The following is a 26,063-nucleotide window of genomic DNA, read 5'->3' as shown; positions in this document are numbered from 1 at the left end:
CTTCGACACTAAATAAAATACCTTGTTATTGAAGAAACAATCTTTTTAGCATAAATTTGTACGATTAGTAATTTGGCTCCGTTGCTGTGTATCTGCTTGGCATATATCTCAAACCGAAACATTTCATATAGACACATTGTTGATCTGACACCCACCTCGGGAATCATTATTTATTATACTTTCCTTTCATCACCGCATGTTTATCAAAACATGACGAATTGAGTAATGACTCATATAGCGATGCCTAAACAATTTTTTTATGTTAATAATTGAATAATAAAGGAGTGTGGTAACCTTTTATGTTAACATCACACTTGGCGATGATTACAGATTTAAAAGGTAAATGTGCTAAAAAATGTTGACGAGGAAGATTTTACCAAAAATTTATTTCCGTATGCAAAAAATAATTTTGTTCACGATACTCATAGACTCAAAGATTACATTTAGGGCTATTTGAATTAAGAATAACTGATTTTGTTATTCACATAAACCCAGAACCAGCACCAGGCCTCTTATGGTCACATCGAGTTGTAAAATTTAGGACCCACAGAGACTGCATCAGGCGGTAAGATATATAGCACCGGCCCTCAATAAGGCTAAGTATATGATATGGTGGGAATTTATTTATTCAGAACTCTGATAAACCTTAAGCATGTGCAAGAAATAGACATAAATATAATAAATAACTAAACTAATACCATTCAGGCTTAATTGTCTCAATGCGCAATAGAAGAAAGATAAAATTTAACAGAACAACTTGTTGTTAGTCGCCAAGCTCATGATGCATAGCCAAATATGCATAGTGAAGAATAGCTAAATTTGATGATAGCCACCAATAGCCACCAATTTTAAAGCCAAATATGTGTAGTGAAGAATAGCTAAATTTGATAATGATAGACACTAATTTAAAATTTTCGGATATCACAAAACAAAGGTGAAATTTTCCAATTAACGGATTTTGTAAAGAAATGTGGAGAAGCGGTAATAAATGAAGATGATATAAAAGAAGTTTTTGATTGTGATGACAATGCTTCTCAATCATCAGTGAATTGATGAATGGTGAAATCTGTAGTATGGTTTTAGATCCTAAAAATACCGCTATGTCTAGTGAAGAAAGTGACAGAGAAGTTACTGAAAACAAGAAATTTTCGATTGACAAGTTAGTCAGAATTCTTGAAAAAGCAGTTACAGGACTTCAACAATGTAACTAAACAAGAGATTATGTCTGTCTACAGAATTAAAGAGAAAGTATTAGCACTAAAAATGAAGCAACTTACATTGAAAGAAATGTTTAATAAGGTAAACAAATAAATATTAAGCTTTTTTTTTTTTTTTTTTTTTTTTTTTTTTGTAAATTTTGATACCCTTTAGATCATAATACTTCATTATTTCATAAGTCAAGATTTCATATGTTTAATTTTATAATTTCTGTATGCCATCTTGCTAGGTTTAAATTGATTATCTAATAACCGGAAAAATCCCAAATCTGGAATTGCCGAAGTCCCGGCGAGTCCAGATTTCAGACTTTATACTGTGTACAATTCCTTTGTACCCCCACTGCACATAAAACATTACATTTTGGGGATGCAGCTCCCTTTCGGTGTTATTAAAAAAGAGGTTCGTTCTTTTTTGTTATTGTGGCCCCCAAGATTTCAGTCGCAAATTAACTGAGATAGCTTTCCAAAATCTGGCTATGTATTCTTATACTTCACAGCGTAATCATATATTAGCACTGGCTGTGTGTTCTTATACCTTGCCAGGTCATAGTATCTTAGTGTTAATGCAGACTGCTGGTGTCTTTTGCGTTCCCCCCATTTTAGAGTCCTGTTGGTAGGAATAGGACTGCTTTTGATGCTGAAATTACCGGCCATACACATAGCCTTATCCCTACTCCAGTGTCACCTTGAACATTTTTCAAAGGTTGTCCTTCTCTGATTCTAAAGCTTCGAGCCATTTCTTCTTTTGAATCTTCAAGGTGTGTTGAAAGAATTGTGATAAAACATAAATGCCACTTTCTACATTAAGGTGGTAATTTGCTATCAGAAATTTCATTTCGTGCTAAGTTAATTAGGTGACAGCCAGAGGAATCATCTAGTAATCTTAAGCACTTATGGTTTTGTTTTATCCTGTGTTTAAGTAATGCAAGCTTTTTTTAAAGCTTTTCATTATATGTCAGTTTATCTGCTGTATTCATTTCCTTGTAAAATGTGATAACTCCTTATACAAATATATAGTATGGCTCTTGTAGATGTCATCCAGCTTGGTAGTATTTTCATTTTTGCACTTTCAAAACAAGTTTTAGTGTGTAATTTTATTAAAGCAGTTTGAATTATTCAGCAGTATTCATGAATCCTCAGAAAGTGGATAGCTTTTATTTTAATATTTTAAAAATACCATGTACATGTCAAGAGAATAAAAAAAAGTAAAATGGAAAGGACAACATGTAATAAAACAGCACGCTAAACTGTCTGAGCGGCCCGGGGTTTTGGGTCTGTCACAAAGACCTGCATTTAAAAGCCTTTTATTAGTTTAATTTGTATATTTACTTATTTTAGGGTTTATTTTCATAAACTTACATTTATAAAGATAAAATTTATATTGTTAAAGAAAGTAAGAAAGCAAAATATTCTAAATTATAAGTTAATATACACTAAGTGACAGAGAATCTCGTGGCCAGATAAAGCCGGTCATGTCGCTCAGAGGGTTAAGTTTGAGATAATAGCTGCAGCTGCAAGATGTTCATTTATTAGTAAGTTATTGCTGTGCCTTATGCTGCTAACCATAGCTCTCATTAGAAGTTAATTTGCTGGATTTTTTTAAGATTTTATAGTTTAATTTTTAATCTAATAAGTTTATTAATTATTCTTACTTATTCTGTGGTTTTCTGGAAATATTGACATTCATTATGATTATGCTCTATGTATCTGAATTGTTATAATCCTGAATGATAATGTATAAAATAATAGTGATTTTATTAATATATGTAAAACAAGGTAAACATTATAGTAATTGATCAGCTAACTGAAATTTTAAAGTGACACCCATATAAATTGTGTTTTCAAATCACTAAGCAGGAGTTACCTCACCTTTTCCTTACATCAGCCATTTTGAAGGAAAGGTTTTTCTTCATCGATCCACTTACATTTTTCTCTATAGTATACAGAATACAGCATAATCATAATACAAATCATTTCACACAAAGAACTTCAAGATAGTAACTATAGTAAGAATAGTAATAACAATTTTGAAAAAAAAAATGTGTACTAGATATATGTTCAATTATTATTTTTAGTTTTGCTCATGCAATCTTTCAGAAATAAAATCAGGTTCTAATTGCACAAAAGTTTGATTTTAATTAATGTGATGCTTTTAGTGATGCAGTTTTTTAAATATTTACCATTACTTAATTTTTTTTCAATTCCAATCTTGTATTCATTTTATTTTTCTGTGTACCCTTGTGTTCTTACACTTAGTGCATAAAAAATGTATATATTTAAAAAAATTCATAATTAAAAAATATATTAAATATATTTTAGTGTATGTTCCCTTATATAATTTCTTTCCTTACTTCATGATATAGCTTCATAGTAATTAATATTTTTTTAAATTTATAAATTAAAAAATACTTTTATCAGTAGGATTTTGATTATGCCGATCACTGCATATTTGGCTGTCAATCCCCACTTGACACATGGGGGGTCAATACAGACCACACTAGGAACCCCTGGTCTAGAGTATTGAGAAGTTTTATAAAGATTAAGTGAAATTTAAAAGCATTTGACTTTATTCTGCTAACCAGTGGTAGAATAACTACAACTTAAAATACTGGTATTTCATCCAGGGTGGGAGTAGGGAGAATCACTACCAACTGGAATATCTGCCTGGACGTTTACCTGTGTATAATGTAAATGGGGTCAATTTCCTTTCAGAATGTCATAAGCAGAAATATCTATTTTCTTTAGCATATAGCTTAGGCATGCTTTTCCTTTATTGACCAAATAATTTATCTCTCAATTGATTTTCTAAAAGTTGATTGTCATTGTTAAAAGCACAACTGCTGATTAAAATATATTTTTGATAAAGTGGTTATGCATTGCAATAACAGTTATAATTAAGACAGCTATAATTGTAACTAATAGGAGGAATCTTCAGTAATAGGAGACTATAGTAAGTTCTTTGTGTATATATTTTGGAAATTCAACAGTCTAATGATACGGGCAGTTAAAAATTTAGTTTTTGCTGTTTGAGAAGTTTATTTTAAATCTTAACTTCAGTTATGATTAGAATTTGAGAAATGTTTAATTTTTTGTCCTTTGATGGGTTTATCTAAATTATGGGTGTTTTTAATTATTCATATCCTCCTGAAAAATCACCAAAGCAACTGTTGTCGTCAACGAAGTATATTTTTATGGCAACCTAGGTATGCAGGCGAGTGCAGATACCTTCGAATTAGATGGTCATTATTTATTAGTATTTGTTTTTGCATTGAGTACATATTTTTTCTAACGAGAAATCTTAATTCGACTGTTTAGTTTACCTGTTGATGAAAAGGAAAGCTTTTCTTCAGAAATGTGGCATTTTAGCCAATAGTGGAGAAAGCAAAAATTGACAATCCATGATGTTGTACTTCTTAAACAAGCAAATTTTATGGATTGAAATCTGTGCACAATGCTGAATTTATGTAGTTCTGTTTTTCTTTTTCTTTCTTTCTTTTTTTTTTTTTTTTTTTTTTTTTTTTTTTGGTAAATGAAAAAATGCTGTATACATGATAACAGCTGCTTGAACAGTGCCAGATTTGTGCAATTCTCAGATTTTTAATCGGACCAATTTCCTTGTGGAAAACAACAGCTTAAAGAAATTATGTAAGGATTTCTTGGAAAAAAGCTGGTATATTTTACTGATATTTCTTCCTGTTTTTAATTTTGTTGATTATTTTATGTTTTATGGAATCCCTAGAGTAGTGCCATCTTCGAAATGGTGACCAAAGAAGCGATTCGAAGAAAGCAATTCAAAGAAGTGTGATCTGCTAGTATCTGGACAGGTGCTTCAGAGCAATGTAAATGAATTTGCCAGACATTTTTAAGAGAGTAGAAACAAGCAAATAACAGATTTAACCATTCACTGGCTGAATTACAATGTAGATCAAATTTAACCCTTTCAGGATGGGCGTCCGATATACGCATTCCCTAAGAACGTCTCTTACAGCCGGGCGTTCCATCCACGCATCGCTAGAGATTGCATTCAGAGGATGGCTGACCTTGAGTTTGATATATTCTGCTTGACTTTGGTATTTTACTCATCAGCTGTTGCGAGGGTGAGGGGAAAGCGTAAACAGACGTGAGCTCTTTAAATCGCTGTGTGCTAATGAAAACATTCGCGTGTCTGATTTATATCCAATTCCTTTTTTATTCTATTTTTTCCTTTACTATGTACGGTCTTTTAGGGTTAGTATGTGGAGTACTGTTACGTTTTGCATTGCCATCAGATATATTTCCGTTTCTTCTCTTTTTATTTCGGAAAGCCTCACCTCCAGTCTATTATGGCGGGAAGCCGCTATTTATCAGAGGAAGACACTCGTATGGTCAGTGAACCATTTATTAACGCAGATGAGAGTGCTGATTCATTTTCTAAAGAGTTATAAAGTGATACTTATTCTGAGAGTTAGAAAGTGATACTTCTCCGTGCTTCGAGATTTGCACACACTGATTTTACCACACTCGGTCTTCATTTTAAATTTTGTTACTTCTTACTGTAAATAGTCTTTATTGTGTTGTTTTATTAATTTTAAACTTTATTGATGCATTTTATCGATTAAAACTTTTTCAAATTACTGGAAAAACTTTTACAAATTACTTTTGAATTACTGGAATAATTTGAATAGTGCTTCCGAAAATTATTTTACAAGATAAAGAATTTTTTAGTATATTTTCATGTAAAATAAAGAAAAAAACGTTAAGTGCTAATTTTAATATATATAAGAGCTCAAGTAATAATCTAAAATGATACCAAAAATTGCGATGCTAGAAACGAAACTTTTTTTTTTTTTCTGATTTTTTTAAATAAAATTAGGCTTAGCAATGCAAAACCTCCGTCCTGTACGGTGACTGCCTTCGATTCCCTTCCGTCCCACACGAGAGTCTTAAACAAAGGTGCGCCATCGCTAAAAGGTTAATTATTACATCTCTCTTATTATTTTGGTAGAATGATAAGTTACAATTAGGTAACAGAATTTTCTGAATCCTGTGACTCTTGCATTGTTCAGTGCTTTTCAAGCTGTTGAGGTCACTTTGTGCCAAGGATAAAACTGCTGTGCTGCAGAGGTAATACTGACCTTTGGACAGGAATTTCCATTTAGCATGTACTTCCATCTAGTGAAAGAAAAGTTCAGCATAAAATACCCATACTTTCCATGAAATCTATCACCTTTAAGGAAGTAGGCTGATGTTGAGGTGCTTAACACTTGAACTTGTGTTATGGTATAAATACACGAAGCAGTTTTTTTTTTTAATCTTGTTTCACTTTGTCTTAAGAATAACCAGTTCCCATTTCTCTGTTAGGCCATTGTAACACTAAATATTTATCAGTTGGTTCAAGAAATATTTTGCAGAAATAAACTTGAATTGATTTAATCTTCCTAAACATTAGATCAAGGTTGTTAAATATTATGATTTCTGAGCTCAAAAAAAGCTAAATTCAGACATGATACTTTTATCTAATAATAAACTATTTTTTTTACCTCGCCCAATTGTAACTGGTGGCGATGTTTGTTAGAATTTGTGGTATTTTAATAGTCAGTTTAATAGATGTTTCCAGTCATTTTTAGATGACATTGATTCAGTATCATGATTTCATATAATATCACTGACTTTCTATAATCATTAACTCGTAAGATATGAGAGTTTTTAATATAGATATTTATGTAATTTTTAATTTTTTTAAGGTTATTTAAAGTATATCTGTTCTAATTTATTTTCACTTATACTTCACTTTCATAAGAAACTACTAAAGTGAGTAAATTGAAATAGTAACACTAACAGTAAGTAAATTGAAATGGTAAGACTAAGTGTACTTTTTGAGTGATATTTTTTCAATTCATTAATTTTATTTTTAGGTTAATTATTTGCAAGAAAAAACCATTTTTACTGTCCCACAAGTTATGGCCATGATGCTTACCAAATTAAAAGAGATTTCAGAAGGCAATTTAAGAATTAAAGTTCAAGATTGTGTTATATCAGTAAGTGTATTTATAATTTGATTTTTCTTATAACAGCTTGATTAAATTTTAAGTCTTTAGAATGTGTAAAACAATTTGATAATTTTTTGGAGTTACTTGTCTATAAGCTAGAATTTACTTATATAAATACATTAAGTTTGTGTACTTTATGTATTTTTTAAATTATATGAAGTTAGTAATACATTGTTAATTTGGTAAAAATGTGTTGATAAAAGCAGCATGAATTTTAATGTGTTTTTTGTTTGATACTGTCAGGACGTAAAACTGAAATTACAACACACTGAACTGCTTAATGGAAATAATGTTGGGAAATCTGAAGTGAAGATCAGTAGTGAAATATAAAATGAGATGGCGGTCTTAATGTTATCTGGAGTGGGCTGTTAGTAATTTTGTGGACATCTATGAAAGAAGTTAACATTTGCAAATTTTAGTTGTTTTTGAAGGTTAGTATGTTATTTAAAGTAAACTAAAGTACACTAGATAGAACCTGTGTACAAGCAGATGGATTTCAAGAAAGGGCAGAACAGGAAATTGGCGTTTCGTGAAGTTATTAGCCCTCTGAGCCCAGATAAAGCCAGTCATGCTGCTAGGAGGGTTTAACTAGCTAGATATCTCGTGTTATAGTTAAACTGAGAATATTGGTGAGCTAAAAATGTAATGAGATAGTCAGGCAAGGATAGTGATTTCATCCAAAGGTCTGTTCAGAGATGTTTTCAGAACATATATTCAGAGATGTGATGTTAGAATGCGGAGCATGGATGTTAATAAACTAAGCCATATGCTAATTATCTTATTTGATAAGATGTCCTAATTGTAATTTTGAGATTCGTGAGCTTTATTGCCATAGTGGGCAATAAAATAACATGTGGAGCATTTCTTACTAGTATTATTGTAACAAATTTCTGTACTTTAGAAATTTTATGATTTGTTTATTACCTTTATATCCTCTGACACAGAACATAATCTGGGAAATCCTATGCTAGCTGGTTTGCTTTAGTATGTACTAATGCTGTACATAAAATTTAGGAATATCATACTAAATTTGGTGGTGCCTTTTATTTTACTTAGTATATTTTAGGTAAGTTGTATTGAAAGATAAATGCTGGATTATACTGAAAGTGTTTAGAGAATAATTTGATCCAGTTAATATTATTCTAATGTGGTGCAAGTAATTTCACTGCCTTATTGAAATTACTTCATTATTTCACAGATTTTGCATTCTGCACATGGAAATAAAGTCATTAAATTGCTTATGCTTAATGTAGATTAGTTTTTGCTTATTAATTACGTAAGTTTACACTGAAGCAAACTGTTGCCATAGTTCGTTTGCATTTATAATTTTTTTTACTGTGCTCAATCTAATCTGTGTTATTGTTTTAATCATTTCCTTTCTGTATTATACTTTTAATCCTTATTTAGCATTGATTATGCATGAAATTATCATTTGAAGCATCTTATAAAAAGGTGATTCTCAAAATCACTTTTTTTTTTTTTTACATCTTGAATTTTTGCCTTGTTTTATTAAAAAGCCAGTACTTTTCCGTTTTGCCGGCACAAACGATAAAGTTGCCAATAATGGTGCAACTGATGGCAAACAGAATATCTTTGCTGGTAACCTTTTTACGCTTCATTTTCAAAACAAGTCGCAGCCTAGATTGATTGTTTCTTTCAATACTGGCATACAATTACATAGAATGTTTACAAGATAGTTAAATTTTGTGCCCTAAGACCATTCGCGGTAATCAAGTCAATTAGGATGCAGTCATACCACTCACTCGAAGGCGAAAATACAGAAAAGGCAAAATTAAGGGTTAACTTCATCAATTCTAACGAGAATGCACTGCGGTTTTACATAAATTCTGAGTAAGCTATTCGTACTTATTGATATAATTCTCACATTTAAACTTGTATTCCAAATTAAGATTTAACTTGAAATTAATGTAGTTAATTACTGAGAGAATTTAACTTGAAATTAATGTAGTTATTTTTGTAGCGTAGTGTACGTGAGATGAGATCACTTAAGGTCACGTGATACGAACCAGCAAATCGTAATGTTTTTTTACAAATTTATTGTCTTTTCACAAAATTTTAAATCATATTAAAATGTTTATGCCTTCAAACTAAAAAATCTTAGAACTAACATTTTTTTATGTGTATAAGTCTGCTTGGCGAGATTTGCTCCAGTGAAACGGAAAAGTACCAAAAAGCCTTGTTAACTATTTCATAGTGACAAAAAGAACTCTTGCATGAGCTGCTGTAAAGGGGTGAACAAATACTGACTGAAAATGAGTCTTTCTAACCATTGCTAGTAGATGATAATAACTGAATAAATGCATGCATTCAACTCTGCACGTGTCTATTAGTTAATTCTTTTGTTTCCATTCTGAGAATCAATCATCTAGTGACTAAAAAAGAACGATATTTTAAAGGAAAAGAGCCAATACATATTTTTATTTTTTCAGAGTAGCATTTTTATTTGTTCATCAGTAGCTTTTTTTTTTTTTTTTTTTTATCGATGTGTGTTTTTAGATGAACAGATAACATATACTTACAGTTGAGTTGAAAGTTCACAGACTTCGTTTGCCAGTAAAATTTTTTCTACCTTTGTCGACATAGATGTAAGAATTTGAATATATTAAAAATAGATTCATAGCATTAAAACTTAAGCATAAACAATTACAGATTATCACTTGCTAAACTTAATTTAAAGATTAACTTTAGCAAGTGATAATCTGTAATTGTCGTCATCGAAACTGAAATTGCTTTTCTTTTTGTAATGTATTACCTATTTTACGTTTGACAACAATTTCCATTTATTTTTGTAAACTTTTCTTTACTGAAAAATTCTTTGCATTTAAAAAGTTTTTTTTTCTGATCTCGTCATCAATTCATATATTAATATTTTACTATTTTAGGTTCCCATATACTACACAGATGTAGAAAGAAGAGCAATTCTTGATTCTGCAGAAATAGCAGGCCTTAATGTTCTCAAGCTGATGAATGAGCCTACTGCTGGTATGGTTGGTGTAATTTCTTTTGCAGTCTGAGGATTTAATCATTTAAAGATACATTATTATGTTTTAATGTTATTTATTGCACTTTTTATATAAAGTATGCATACAATGTGTAATTTTTAAATGCAAAGTACCTGCAAGAATTTTGATGGCTGTTTTATAAATTTACTATTTGACTTGCCATTCTTCTGCATAGCAGAAGGGAGAATTGAAATAAGCACTTAGTGAATTCATATTAAATTATTTCTGTAGCTGAGAATTGTTATGCAGTTGAAATTTAATTCAATTCTCCATCCTTACCTAATTAAGCAATGTGGTAATGTTCATATGCATAAATTAAGGAAGAAAAATTTGGTGACTTCTACTATGGTTGCATTAATATGCAAGGATCCATTTCCCCTTTTTGTTACTTTAACTGTTGGAAGTTTGAAAAGTTGTTTTGGTTTTGAAATTGAGAATGATCTGTATCTTGGATTCAATATCAAAGCTGTAATTTAACTGATTTTTTATAATGTATTTGAACAAAAGTATCAGTGTATTTTATTTATTTTAGCTTTGTTTTATCTAAAAAGCAACTTAATAATTTTATTAGTACAATAGAGTTTTATTAATTTGCAATACAGATTACAAGTGTGTTTAAATTTTGTATACATTTTCTTCATTTTAAACTTTATCTTAAATTTGAATTATTTGCTCAAAAATAACCAACTAAAGCATGTTAGTAACTGAGGAATTGTTACAAGTTAATCACCAAAGCCATCTTCCTGGATGTTGACCAAACTGTGTCTGGCTGGAGGGCCTTTTGCACAAATTAATAATCCTGTTTCCCAGACTACATCACAAACATCACTTCGTGATTCATGTTCACAAAACACTTTCCACCCCCAGATCTAATAGGGTGGTGTTACACAGAGGTATTTGACCCTATTTTATTAAATATCTACGTGAACGACAACATCCTTGCAATTTACACCACCCTTGCAATACACCACCTTGCAATTTACAGAAACAAAACTGCAATCTTGCTCAAAATGCATCTTTTGGTTCAGTATGTATTACAGATCCACATTCACTCACTGGAGTTCTGGCAGAGCACCTGGAAAATGAAAGTCAGCATACAAAAGTCAGATGCTACCTTAATTCATGAGGAAAAGAAACATTGATCTTAACACGTTGAGTGCGGCCCTGGGGACCGGCACTGGAACTTTCGTTTGGCTGGCGTCGGCCCTCTGGGCCGACAGTATTAAAGTTCAAAAATAAATATAGTCTCAATGAAAGGTGATCAAATTTAGTTTTAATGAAATGTACTGAAACATTTAAAAAAAAAAATATGCCTTTACGGCTTAGCTCGCTGCCTGCTGAACGGAAAGGACAGCAAATTCAGCACTGCTCAACGTGTTAACCAACATGTGCATATGTACTCCAGTACCCTTGAGGTCTTAATTACTGGTTCAGGTGGTCCCCTCACATTACACAGATCATAGCCAAGTTCCAAGAGCATAAACTTACACTTGCCTCTTAAGTTGCTTGGAACAGCAATTCTTTCTACTTATAATATGATTCTTATTTGCAAGACTATGTTGTGTCCCATACTCTCATATGCCTGTCCTGTCTGGGGCTGTGCCTGCAAAATTGCATTAAAAAACTGCTCTTGATTCAAACCATAGTACTGTTTGAGCCAGTGGGTTTTTGATGATTAATTAGAAACTCAGCAATTCAATGTGAACTTAAAATTCTGGAAATTCATCCCTACATGGCTAGGCTAGCGTAGTGTTCTTTCCAGAAAATTTTCCTCCTGGAAGGATAGTTGGGCCATAATTGTTCATTAAACAGTCCTGATTCATACTTGCATATGGTTTTTGTGACAGGGTTTGTAGCGATCCTTACAAGTGAATTTCAAATATAAGTCCTTATATTTGAAAATAAATTATAAAGGCCATTATAGGTGTTTGCTTTTTCTCTAAAGCACTTAATTTTTGTTTTTAGTGCTTTTTTTTAAACAAACGCACATTTTTTCACTACCAGCCGAAACTATAAACAACATTTCTTCCTTATATGGAAATTCATATGGTGAATCATACTTCTGGCGCCCCTTTCTGTGCATAAACGTAACCTTTGGTGCGTGCATGTAGACAGGTGCATGTCGTTTTTTGGTCAAAGAATTGCGAAAGCAGTAGAAAATTCCAGTACATTCCATATTTTTCCTCCCAAGATTACACACGTTTGAATTTCTATCAAGATTTTAATAATTTGCAATCTCGTTCTGCATGGTCTGTTCATATTTGTGTTTATTAGGATCATTATACCTATATTATGAGCGTATGTATGAATATTTATAATAATATATTTGCAGTAACTGCTGAAGTAACTTCAAAAATGAGTAAGTGTGTTTTAACACAGATTAACTTTCTAAGGAATAATATTCGGAATGTCTTAAATAAAGTGAATGTAATTGAACAGTCAAAAAATAATTTCCCCCCCCCCTCCCGGCCAATGCATTATACAGTATGGAAGTTAGGGGGGTCCTCCTCTTTCTCCGCAAAATCTCAAACATCGAAACCGTTGCAGTTTGCAGCAAAGCGAGTGATGGAAATTTATTTTCTCACTTTCCAATCTGGATTGAATAGGACTGAAAATTCTGCGGTCTACCAACCCAAGCGAAGAATGATTCTATTGCGGAAATTTAATGCAGTTTGTTCAAAATTAGGGAAAAAGTGCAGAATCACCCACTGTTTTGCGTGTTTCTGAAAATTGGCAACTTGAAAACAAGTCAAAAATTGCACAAACTCAATATCCATGTACACATTGACCCATTTTCACTTGAAAAAAATCAGAGAATTGCACAAAATTGGCCCTTTACTTTGTACACACCATATAAGCGGGGAATTCTGCACTTTACCGAAAATTAGAATGAAAAAACCTAGATTGGCAAGTCTCCTTTTTCTTTATTTATTCTCTGACTTCCAGCAGCTGTTGATTCCGTTTGCATAATATCGTGTGTGGAAGATTTAAGGTGCATGTATTGCGCAATAACATTTGTGATATTTTGCAGAGATAAAAGAGTTTTACTGTGCTTGCTAAGCAGATTATTTTTCAGTTCTGTTGGGCTATTTTTATATGATGCACACTTCGAAATGTCAAAAGCGTTATTTAGCTGAAAAATCTAAAGAACTGCTACATCTACCCCCTCCTCTTTTTCCAGTTACGCTCAATGACATTATGAATCGTGACTTTTTGTAGCTTTCAAATGTGTGAGCATTTCACAATTTAACCCTTTGAGTGGCATCCGGTCATGAGATTTTTTGTCACTTGATAAATATTAGCTTATAACTTAAGATATTTTTGCTTTCTTACTTTCTTTAATAATGTAAATTTAGTCTTAATGAATGTAAGCTTATGAAAATGGAGGCTAAAATAAGTAAATATATAAATGTAGCTAATAAATGCTGCATAAATACAGGCTTTCATGACAGATCCCAAAAACCCGTGCTGCTCAGAGTATTACCATGCTGGATATGCAAAGTTTTATCACAGTCTGCTGTTTCAGAAGTGTTAGTCATTGTCCTTTTTTTCAAAGTCCGACAGTAGTGGCTGATTTTGGTGTAGATATAGCTTGAATTCTGGATTTTTTATTATTCTCAAATCAATTTCCATATTTTTCACTGATCATCTTTCTCAAATTTTATTTGTTTTGTTGTAAATCGTTTGGATTTTAATGATTAGATTGGCTCTTTGTCTTGACACGTGATACAAACATTCGCATATCTAATATCACTTCGAATCCTTTTATATTCCTTTTCTGCTGCTATGCAGGATCTTTTAAAGTTCTTGTATGGGGTTCTGTTATGCTTTGTGTTGCTTTTATAGCTCATTTTCCCCCTACTTTTTGTTTTGGAAAGCCTTGACTTCAGTTTATCATAGCAGCATTTTTTATCACGGGAAGGATGTATTCTCATGGCAAATGAGTAAATTAGTTACATGGATGAGAAAGATAATTCATTTTTTGAAAGATCAGAGAGTGCTCTTTCTAATGATCCCAATATGGACATTTTCTCGGAGACTGGGCTCGCTGAGTGCCTGCCTATCACTTCCCATCAAAGAGTTTAATAATGTGTTTCGTCATTTAAAACTTTGGAATAAATTGCATAGATCTTTCGAAAATTATTTCTCAAAAGTAAGCAATTTTTCTACATATAATCATGTAAAAGTAAAGGGAAAGGATAATGCTAATTTTATTATGTATGATAGCATAAGCAAAAATCTAAAATGATATGAAAAATTATGATGTTGGGATTTGAACAATTTTTTCTAAAGTTAGGCTTAGCAACACTTTTGACTCCCATTTGTCCCAAGGGAATGTCTTAAAGGCACGTTGTCTCAAAAGGGTTAACTAGCTTCCATGGATGCGATGTTGAGAGTTCATTTAATTATATGGCTGATATGATGGAACATGAACAGTTGACTGTAGTTCTTTATACTCTGTGAACCATTCATTCTTTCTAGAAGTTGATATCTCCAACATGTGCTAATATGCATACTTCAAGTTCTTCTCTAATACCTATAAACGCTAGAGCTAAGAGCTATTAGATCCAGAGCTAAGAGGTCAAACCAGTACAATATTAGCTTTTGAAAAATTATCATCTTTTATGTTCCATATTTTTAGTGATAATGAAAACTCAAAAGTAGAAGCTGAAATAAGGTTATACCAGAGTGATATTGATATCACCAAAGAAATGCTCTACGCATCTGATGAAAGTGGAAATCAAGTCAAATGTACAATTGATAAATATTGGTCTAAAGTTTTTAATTTAAAAGATGATTTCACAAATGATTATAAGTATCCTACATTGGCTAAATTGGTCAAAGCCTGCCTTAGCTGCTTCCATGGCCCATTAGTGGAAAGTGCATTCAACTTAATGGATACACTTGTCACTGACTATAGAACCTCTCTTAAGATTGATTCCCTAGATGCAGTGCGGACTATTAAATATGATTTAATGGCTTTTAAAGAAACCTCATGTGAAAAATATGGCTAAAAAAATCCAATGACTGATCCAATTCACAAAGATCTCTTACTGAATATAAACAGAAGTTGGAAAACATATCAAGAGGACTTAAAAACATGTATTTCAGATGAGTCACCTATAAAAGTCTCTGAAAAACCTTCTACATTAGCAGGAAAGCAAAATGCTTCTACCTCTGCATGTGCAGTTCTCAAGGAAATTTCAACTGTAAATGAGGAAAATAAAAGTCAACTTTCCTGCAATTATGAAGTTCACTACAAAAGTAAGACAAGCCCACAAACATCAGAAAATTAAAAAAAAAAAAAAAGCAGCAGAAATTAAATAATTTTTTTTAAAGAATTAATTCAGGTAATTTAAGATATTTACATAAAATGTAGTAGTTTATATGTTTGAAAATTTATGGTTATTAATTTTGCAAAAAAAAGTAATTCATTGAACTTTTATAATTAGGTCATTCAATACTTCATAATTGTAATTTTTCATTTCTCTCCCCCCCTTCTCGAAACTCCAAAATGTCGGTATTAAGTCCGTAAAAGTTTCAGGGGATTTTTTGGGGTCCCACAAACACCCCTGTTAATCTGAATTTACAATTAATGCATTAATCTGAATTTTTTGAGATCCTGCTTTATTTTTACTCCATGATGAGTTTCAAGATTTTTGAAATGGGATCTCAATCATCTTGCAATTGTTAAGACTTCTTGATTTGTGGAGGGCAAGATCCCCAACTGATCAAAACTGATTGGGGGTTTGACTTGGAGAATGCATGCAGAATAGTATTTGCTATACATGTGTAATGTTTGTATTGGATGGTGATCATAATGATGTGGCTTCATCATATTTGCCTCTGAGAAATATTTGGAGTTTTGTTTCCTGTGAAGTTTGTATTTTGTAATTGTTACATTTTTCAGTTTTCTCAACTTAATAATTGTGTTTAAAATTTAATCATTTTGAAAACCTTTCAATCTTTTACAGTTGCACTTGCATATGGTTTCTATAGACAAGATCTGCCAGAAGATAAGCCCAAAAATGTGGTATTTGTAGATCTAGGCAACTCTGCTCTCCAAGTCACTGCTTGTGCTTTCACAAAAGGAAAGCTTAAGGTTTGTAAACTTTAATGCATATTGAATCTGTAGCAAAAAATGAGGATTTTAATTTTTTTTCACATTGAAAACTTCTTTTTATTTGCAGCTTTTATGTGTTATTTTGAATTCACTTGTAGTTATGTTTAAAAACATAATTTGCTCTTTCATCTGTGTTGGTATGATTGTGTAATGAAATTAAAAATTTGGTGTTTATCGACAATTTCTTGTTAATATTTAAAGGAGTTGATTAGGTTAATTAATGTGGAAAGTTTGTAAACTGTTAGACAGTCTCCCCCTCCAAGCTGTGGTGAATTATCTTGTTCTTGCATATAATGTGATTTTTATTTAGTGGATTAAGAAAACCTGCAAACGTTATTTTTTTATATTAAGATTTTACCCTGTTATACTTAGAGGCATTAATTGGATATTGAAAAACATGTATAACAGTAATGCTGCTTTTTAATTGCCATAACTACTTTTTGTTATTGAGGTGGTATTTATATTATGTGTTTTGCTTGTACTCATAATTTCATAAAATTAAAAGAGCTATTCATTGTGTCTTTATGCTCATTAATTTTCACGTTACTCCAGGCCATTCAGTTCCATAATTTGTTATAATTAAATCAAAACAATAGAAAAAGCTAAATTATTGTTGCAGACTTTTTAAGCAAATTTTCTGAAAAACTTCATTTGTATGAGAAAAACTTCATGTATCTGTATAAATTTTCTCTTTAAAAAACAAGGAAAACTTCCATTTTTAACTTTTTGCTGAAATTCAAAATTTTTGATTTAAGATTAATTTCTCCAAAAAATATTTTTTCAGCATAGCTTCTGTGTGTGAATCATAGTAGATCATAGTGTTGAAGGAAAGCAGTGAAGCTATGCTGAATTATTTTGTGTGCATGTACTTCACAGAATTTTCTGTGAGATAAATTAGTTTTGTCAGCTGTATTTATGTAGAAATCTGGAGGTTTTTTTTTATGCTTTTTCGGTTTCATATATATTTTGTCCAATGTTCATTTCTCAGAATAATGTGGAAGATGTTAAGAGTCATTAAGGACTAGAATTTTTTAAAACTTTTTTATGAATAAAACCCTGAGCTTTTTACATGATGCTTTATAAATAAAATGTCCGATTAACAAAAAAGGGTTTTACATTTTAGTTACATACTTTTGTATACAAAATTTGTAAAAATATTAAAAGATGAAAGGCAGAAACCAAAGTTTGTGTTTTTTGGCAAGTAACTCTATACTGCATAAAACCACAGATTAGTAATTTTGTAGCTATCTCTGCTAATGTTAATTTGGTAAATTCAAGAAAATGAAGCCTGTTTTCACCTTTTTGTGCATTTTTATTTGACATGGTCTTTTTTAACTAAAATGAAAATTGTATTTGCTTTTTTTTTACTATCTTTCTTGTTTATGGAAAGTAATAGTGTTATGTTATAAGTATCTTCCAAGTGCTCTGTGAAAGTACAATATATTAAATTCTGTATGTTAGCAGTTTACGTACCTAAACTGTCACTTATGTTTTTATTTATTTGTTTACAGATTTTGGGGAGTACATGGAATCGTACTCTTGGTGGACGAGATTTTGATAATGTATTAGTAAAACATTTTGTTAATGATTTCAATGACCGTTACAATCTAGATATCATGACTAACAAGAGAGCTGTAATGAGGCTGATGCAAGAATGTGAGAAACTGAAAAAGCAAATGAGTGCAAACTCTTTAGAGCTACCAATAAACATTGAGTGTTTTATGGATGATAAAGATGTCTCAGGAAGAATGAAACGGTGAGTAAAAAAAATTACCGGAAATATGCACATCTTAGTTTTTGACAAACTGGCTTATATATTTTGAGATGAAAATTTCAAGTGCTTTTCTCAAAAGTATAATAAAATAGTTTCGAGTCGTAGAGAAAGTAGTATATATATATATATTTTGGAGCAGGAAGCATGAAAATAAGCTATGCTTTAATCAGCATTTGAAATATGGATCTTCAATTTCCATCTAAATATGTTTTTGCTTACATCATGAGATCACAGATGGAGGATGTGTGATAATTCCTTTTATTTTACTCCATTTAAAGGGCTGCTAAAGAGAAGTAGGATTATGAAGTCTAGGTAACAAAGTTCATGTGGTGATGAGTCATCAGTCATTATATTTTACTTGGATGCCACTGTATGAGCATCAGATTTCCCCTTGGAGTAGTAGATATGACAAATCAGGTATGCTCTTGCCTAGATCACAAATCATCTAAAACTAGCTGCATGTGCCAACATTTGCACCATTGACAGCCCTTTTGTGGGACAAGATGGATGAATTTCACGTAAAATTAATTTCTAGATACATAAATGTTGTCATTTTGAAAATACAGTAATTTCTATGAATACATTCATGTCCTTGTGCACTGGCCTGGGAAACAAAAATACTAATGTCAGAATTCACTGGAAATTGCTAAAATCTGCTTAGATTTTTAATATTTTCGTTTTTAGTTGTAAGCGGTCCGGTTTTAAAGCCCTTTCAGGTAATGAGTTATTTAAAAAATTCATCATTAGTCATCTGAAACTGGAGTTAATGTGAGATAATCATTTTAATAATGTTGAGAATTGCATCTAAGTTTATATATTATGAGGTATTACCAAGAAGAAAACTTATGTTCCAATTCCATTTTGTTCAGTTGTGTTTGTTATTTGTCTACCTATTTAACCTTCAACCAACAAAGGATTTGGCTCCCAAATTTCTCCAAACTGCCATGATTGGAAGATATTTTCATATTTAAAATGCCCTTTGTTCTTTATAACCTGGATTCTTTTTCATTTGATTTAGTGCCTTAATTTTTTGAACATTTCAAGATATCTAAATAAGTGCTAAAAAATACTTTAACATACATATACGTGACTCGGTCAGCTAAATGGTTAATAAGTGGAATAGCCATGCTTAGATAGTGGACAATAATTAGGTATCCTTGGCATAACATGGGCATTAGCAATAGGAATTAGCCATTGGCACTTATTACCTGCAAAGTTACCTTTCTGTTCAGCAGCTATTGAGATGTATTTCTGGAGAGCCAGCCAGTAAATTTCTAATGCACTCAATTTTCATTATCATTGCATTTACTAAATTTTTAGTCTCGCGTGTGATCCATTAACTTTATTACAGTAAGTTACTGTTGTATACTCAAGTCAACAAGTGATTCAGCAGCGCTCTGTGGAGCTCTTTGGGCAGGTAATTGAATAGTGTTTGGTGAGATGAAGGTTAGGTATTGCTTCTACACAGGTAGTATACTGAAGTTACTCATGCTTCTGTAATCATAAATGATACTAAACATAACAAAAATGACATTCTGTAAAAAGATATTTCATATGCATTCCATAAGAAGTGGTCAGACTTATGGCAGACTTTTAATAAAACTTTTACTTACACGATGCATCTACTCGAAAGAAATAAGTTACAATTGTGTCACTGTAACAGCTTAGCTGTGTTTTGCTGAATAGTCTTGTGGAGGCTATTAACCCAAACACCTTTTTAATTGTGTTCAACTGATGAAATAAAATTAATATATTAAAATAGGTATGTGTATTTAAAAGTTATTTCATGAATGAAATGTTAATGATTTTTTTTAATAGGGAAGATTTTGAAAATCTTGCTTCTGACCTCCTACTTAATATTGAAAACACAATGAAAAGGCTTCTTCGTGATGCACGTAAGTTAATATGGGCTTTTAATAAGTGCATGAAAATTCTTTAGTTTACTGGGCATTGCTTGATTTAAAAAACTGTAAAAAATTTCTTAGACCTGAAACCGGATGATATCGATTCAGTTCAAATTGTGGGTGGCTCAACAAGGCTTCCTGCTGTTAAGCAATTAGTCCAAAAGGTTTTCGGTAAAGAACCAAGCACAACTTTAAATCAAGATGAAGCTGTTGCAAGAGGCTGTGCTTTACAGGTAATTGTAAAATGAACTAACTCATAGTTTAGTTTAAATCTCACAGATAAGTTACACGCACTTAATATGTTGATGATTGGTATGTGTTTTATTTCTTTCTGTTAAAAATGTAGTGTTTTCATTCCATAGAATTCTCTCATGGTATAAGCTGAAGGTTATCTTTAAAATATGTTATCAGAAAATCATTTCTTCTTGTTAGCATGCTGTAATTTTGCAAATAATCTGCTTGCTCTTCTGTTTTGGTCAGGTACCAAATTTAATTTTTTCCCCCCAAAATATCGGGAGAAAACATAAATAGCAGTTAAACACTGTCTTATTGAGAATTAATGAGCTAACTTAAAATGAAGGTTAAGATCTTACAATTGTATTGTGATGTCACACTCATTCACTATTGGCAATAAATCACTGTGGCAGTCATTGAGTTGTGCTCATGCTGGCTTTACATGTCTGATTTGCTGAATTTTTTTTTTAAAGAAGGAATATTCTAAAATTTTAATAATGCCAGTTACGTGAGCTTCATTGCCAAAGTAGTCAGTTCTCTTACTGTGATACTAAAGCAAAAATTGATAAATATGTTCATATAAATAATATAATATACATTTTAACAGATTTTTCCCCAAGAAGATATGTATGTAAGACAAATATTGCTTGTGAGTATCTGATTACCATTTGTATCTAACAGGTGGATGCTGTTATGTCTGTCTCAGTGTTGTAAATTGCATGTTGAAAGTCATTAACTTTGATTGTTTAGATTATCGTTTCTCAACCTTCTTTGGTTCACCACTTATTTTTCAAAACTTTTTTTTCTTTTCTGTAACATGTGCCAAATAATTTTCTGTGAAAAGTTCAGTACACTAACCTGATGCTTTTAAGGGGGTACTGAAGTCATCAGCTCTCTTCAAAAGTAAACTTTTTCTAAAATAAGAAATGTATCTTTCAGGCTACTTATTTCATTAAGCAAACAGTGACTTAACATATCTTGTGTATAACTTTGGAAACTTCGATTGGCAGCTTTAAAAATAAAACTTCTTTTTGACAGTACTTATGTTGAAAACAAGGTACTGTTGAGCGAGATAAGAACACCATATTTAATATAAGGCTGGCCAGTAGTTAGTGTTGGTGTATATACCTTTCTATAGAAAATTGGCACATCGAATGCTGTAAGGGAAAAGGTACTTTTTAATGCGGCACCTTTTTCCTTTTAGCACTGATCAAGAAATTACTTTTTATTTTCCATAGCAACAAGAACTCATGGATGATAAGTAATATTTTTACTGATTTTTTTTTAAATGCATCAAAAGGTAAAATGTACTTTATAGCTTTCATATTAGGTAATTGCAAGACGTATCTCCAATATGATTCTGAAAAACAGTATTATCTCTTCCTACAAATACAACTTCTATAATTCAGCTTTTGGATAAAGATATTCTAAAAACTTGTCAAATGTTATTAAGGAAAAGATATATTCAGCAATTGATAAGTATAACCAAATCTTGAAAAAAAAATATGCAATTAAGAGATAACTAAATTGATGATTTTGCTAGAGGCCCAATGCATGGGGGGGGCAATCTTTCAAAACACCATTCAGAATTCTTTAAAAAGTGTTTGTTTTGCTTGGAAGAAGCTCCAGAGGAAATAAAATGGCAGCTAATACATGGGACATTGGTGAGGGAAGTCAAGAAGATTTAATTTTTAAAATGTGATGCAACTGGTGATAATAATAAAAAAATTGAATACAGTGGAACCTCGAGATACGAGTTTAATTTGTTCCAGCATTGGGCTGGTATAGCGAATTTCTCGAATCTAGAAACAAACTTCCCCATTGAAAGTTTTGGAAATCCAGTTAATCCTTTTCGCACCTGCAAAAATATCATAATCATTAAAAATCAATTTTTCTAATAAATAACACTGGTAAATAATATAACCATAGTTCACATTTATGATAGCTTCCGACTCCGACCTTTTAAATGCTTCTCATTAATCCACACCAGCAACTCTCATCTTCTAGATTTGGGACAATGCTTGGAAGTAACGGCTACATCAAGTTGCTTAATTTCTTCCTGCTTCTTCAGAATAGTGCAAATCGTCGATGTCAAAAGGGCGCAAGTCTTTGTCAATTCCATCGCTCTTGCACCGTGCTTTTTTATCTATGGTTTCTTTCTTAATTTCAACGGCCGTGCCTTCATCATTTTTCTTTGCAGCATTATCTGAGGCAACAATCTTCTTGGGAGACATGAAATAATTATTTTAGTGTTAAATGTAATAAACATTTGACACACAAGCATGCAAACATGTAGATCAAAGGACACCGAGTGATCTGACGAGGGGATTCCCCGAGTCGAGAATCAGGAAATGGTGCCACACATACCAGCAGCCTGGCTCATTGCTCGTTACTTGAGTCAATGTTCATATAAAGGGTGCTCATATCTTGAGGTTCCCCTGTATAGTATTAAAAACTACTATTTAAAAGGTTCCCGAAACTAACAGCGAAAATGATATCGCACCAACCTTAACACGTTGAGCGCTACGTCGGCCATCTGTGGCTGACACCAGACTTTCCGTTTAGGCCGCGTCAGCCATCTCTGGCTGACACTAGACTTTCTGTTCAGGCCGCGTCGATCGCCGCTGGCTCACAGCGTGTAACATGATATATAAGTATAAAATTTACACTGTTTTATGGAATTACAGAAAATTTATTTAAAATTTACTTAGTTTTGATTTATTACAGGACTAATGGATTTCACTGAAACATGGTAAACATAAAAATGTAACGTGTTGAATGAATGTCTATAGGAATCATGTTCCAAACGTAAACTATCTTCTACTGCGATAACAATCACCGGCCCTACAATACCAGCGCTTTTAAGCAGCGTGTTGCCTTAATGTGATTGCCTAAGAAATATGCATGGCGCTCAATGTGTTAATCAGATTTAGAAAAGCACTGCAAATTATAATATATTCTCTGCAAGCAAAAGAGCTACCAGTAATTTTACAAACATGAGAATGCAATTGAGGAACTGTTAATGAATAAGGCAAATAAATGTGGATCAGCAGATTGCTAAAATTCAAGATTTTATCAAATACATATGTCTAATAAATTAAATTTCAGTAGGGCAAAAACAGTTTAATTTTAACCTTAACTTTTAATTACTTTAGGTATTAATTACTAGATTAATCTTAATAGGTACATTTAAAACTATCTTATATTGCTGTTCAAGGATTGTCATCTGTTAAACTCAGCTGCTTAATAAATTCAAATATATTTGAAATAAAAATAATTTTAATAAGCAGGAGGTACTGTGTGTAGATGGATTGGCTATCTGGAACGTTAACTTTCATTGGAAGTTTTCAGTATATTAAAAACTGTTTAGGCTGTTTTGTATATCTAAATATTTTAAATTTTATATTTATTACTGTAATTTGTAATATTTATTTTATGTAGGTATATTCTTAATTTCAGGTTTTCAAAATACATTTTATATACTTAATCAGTAATAATTCAATTTGAATACATTTTATATACTTAATCAGTAATAGTTTTAATTTTTTTAGTAAGAGCATGATACTGTTCTCTTATTTCTTTAATGTTTCAAGACAATGTTTAATGAATTTCTTCATTTTTAGTGTGCTATGCTGTCTCCTACATTTAAAGTGCGAGATTTTTCAATTACTGATATTCAGCCTTTTCCAATAAAATTAGTGTGGAAGGCTCAGAAATCTGAAGATAAGTATGTATTCCAAAGCTTTTGGTACTTTATATGGACAACCTAAATACTGCTGTTTTAATTTTAAATAGTATGTTTTAATAAAAGGAGTAAATTACCTACTCGTTCAGATGAGATTAGGATCGCTGATTTTGTATGCAAATGTTTGATTTTTTGAATTGCTTCAGATATATCGACTTGTATTGTAAAATGTATAATAAATACCTGAATAGTTTGGAAACTTTCACACATGTCCATTCTTTGAATTGTGCAATTATCAAATCTGAACATTTCAGGCTTTTACTTACGAATATTAAAATGTTTAATATGTTTTCTTTTTATTATTATTAATATTAAAATGTTTTCTTTTTATTATTATGTGACATTCCTTTCTAAATTTACTTCTCGATCCCTTTTTTCTGTTGTAGCTATTAAAAGTTGCCTTATTTTGCTTTTTAACTGCTGTACTTTAAGCATTATAAAATTATATAAGAAGGATCTAAAATACCTCTCCAAAAATGTAAAGCCAGATGGAGGTGATCAAAATAAGCAAATTTTTTAATGACATGTTACAGCTGCCAACATCACATCTCCCAGTTTTAAATTTTTACCTTCTTATTTTGCTGCAGATGCTACAGCTTTTTCTCCTTATATGACAAACTACAATCATAAATGGCCGATATAACCATGTGAGGCATTTTTGTATCGAATCCATGTACATAATGAAAAAGGGAAAAACTGGTAACCTAACTTATATGAAGTAAAGAATTTATTTTACCTGCTTTATTCATTAATGCGGGTCCATAGTGTTTTAAATTTAATTTTTACTTGCTATTATTTATTTTTAACTTCCAGTATATTAGAGTACTTTGGTAAATAAAACATTTTTATATGTTCTCAGGATTTTGTTTAAGAAAATTACAAAGTGAAATTAGTAAAAAGCCCTAATATATAAGAATAGATAATAGATAATTGTTTTATAACAATCACATTACCAATAGTTCAATAACCTGAATCATGGCCTATGAAGGAAATTTAAATTGATTTTATGTTGTTTTGAAGTATTGCTGTGCAAAATGGAAATCTCCCAAGTTTTTCAGATTTTGAGGTTGGCAGCTATAATGTGTGCAGAAATGGCGAGCTGAGGTAGTAGGGGCACTGCTGATATTGGTAGCTAAAATTCATCTACTGCCATAATTATCATTTTGTGTGCAGACTTTGAATGATGTGTATTCTACATGAACTCAGCTCAACACGAATGTCATGAGTAGGGCTGGACAGAAATGGAGCAGCTGCCCAAAGAACATTCAGAAAATGATTTTTGAGCAGGCATTTGACTAATTGCCAAAAGTCAAAATGTATTAAGTAAGAGGCCGTCCCAGCAATAGTTTTAGAGGTGGTGACTGTCATATTGAAGGGCCCGCCTTTAAATCCCAGAGAAGGCATGGGCATTTTAAGCATATAATATATGTGTGATAAGGGAGCTTTCAAAACACACGTTCAGCCGAAAGTTCTTTCGAGAGGTACGGGAAGAGTGGTGAGATGGGAGACTCTTAAACTTGTCCTGGGAGTGGTTTTTTTAAAATTCAAAGTGGGGTGGTAGCTTGCCATTTAGCTGGGAATAGCAATATCTCAATTGCCTGTGTGACTACGGAGATGCTGTCCTAGCAAGAGTGGGTCATTTAATACTTGCAGAGAATTATATCACAGAACTTCTGCAGGTGAAGAAGCTGAAATAACTATGCAGTGACCTACAATTAGGCAGTAGCAAAATCTGACTTTCCTTTGTAGTTATTTACTGATGAGCCTATGCTTGCATGCTCAAGTATATTTAACACCTACAGTTCTGACCTTTGCATGTGTAATAAACCACATAGTACAAAATCTTGCCTATCACGAAAGATTCTCAATAGATATTGGAGTATGCATGCTTTACAACTTAGTACGACCATACATTCAACCTAGTTGCTGGAACAGATGCATGTGTGGCATCCTGATAGAAGATACTTAGCCGAAGTTTTCTGATATGGTTAAACCATGAACTGCCATCTTACT

General features: G+C 31.8%; 1 protein-coding gene across 2 annotated transcripts in view; it reads left to right on the top strand.

Moving 5' to 3' along the window:
• The window catches only part of Hsp110 (heat shock protein 70Cb), a 98,247-nt gene that overhangs the window by 26,242 nt on the left and 45,942 nt on the right, over nucleotides 1–26,063 (top strand). For both annotated transcript variants that reach the window (XM_085807150.1, XM_085807149.1), the window contains exons 3-9: nucleotides 7,112–7,234; nucleotides 10,150–10,249; nucleotides 16,245–16,372; nucleotides 17,905–18,149; nucleotides 19,986–20,062; nucleotides 20,153–20,304; nucleotides 23,929–24,032. In XM_085807150.1, coding sequence (XP_085663276.1) covers nucleotides 7,112–7,234; nucleotides 10,150–10,249; nucleotides 16,245–16,372; nucleotides 17,905–18,149; nucleotides 19,986–20,062; nucleotides 20,153–20,304; nucleotides 23,929–24,032 — 929 coding nt within the window. The remainder of the gene's footprint in view (nucleotides 1–7,111; nucleotides 7,235–10,149; nucleotides 10,250–16,244; nucleotides 16,373–17,904; nucleotides 18,150–19,985; nucleotides 20,063–20,152; nucleotides 20,305–23,928; nucleotides 24,033–26,063) is intronic.

This window comes from Stegodyphus dumicola, chromosome X1 (assembly GCF_044657685.1).
Source record: "Stegodyphus dumicola isolate Sdum_Otavi_A_Nest chromosome X1, ASM4465768v1".
Taxonomy (NCBI): Eukaryota; Metazoa; Arthropoda; class Arachnida; order Araneae; family Eresidae; genus Stegodyphus; species Stegodyphus dumicola.
Note: the sequence above shows the minus strand (reverse complement) of the source record. Positions and strands in the feature narration are given on the sequence as shown.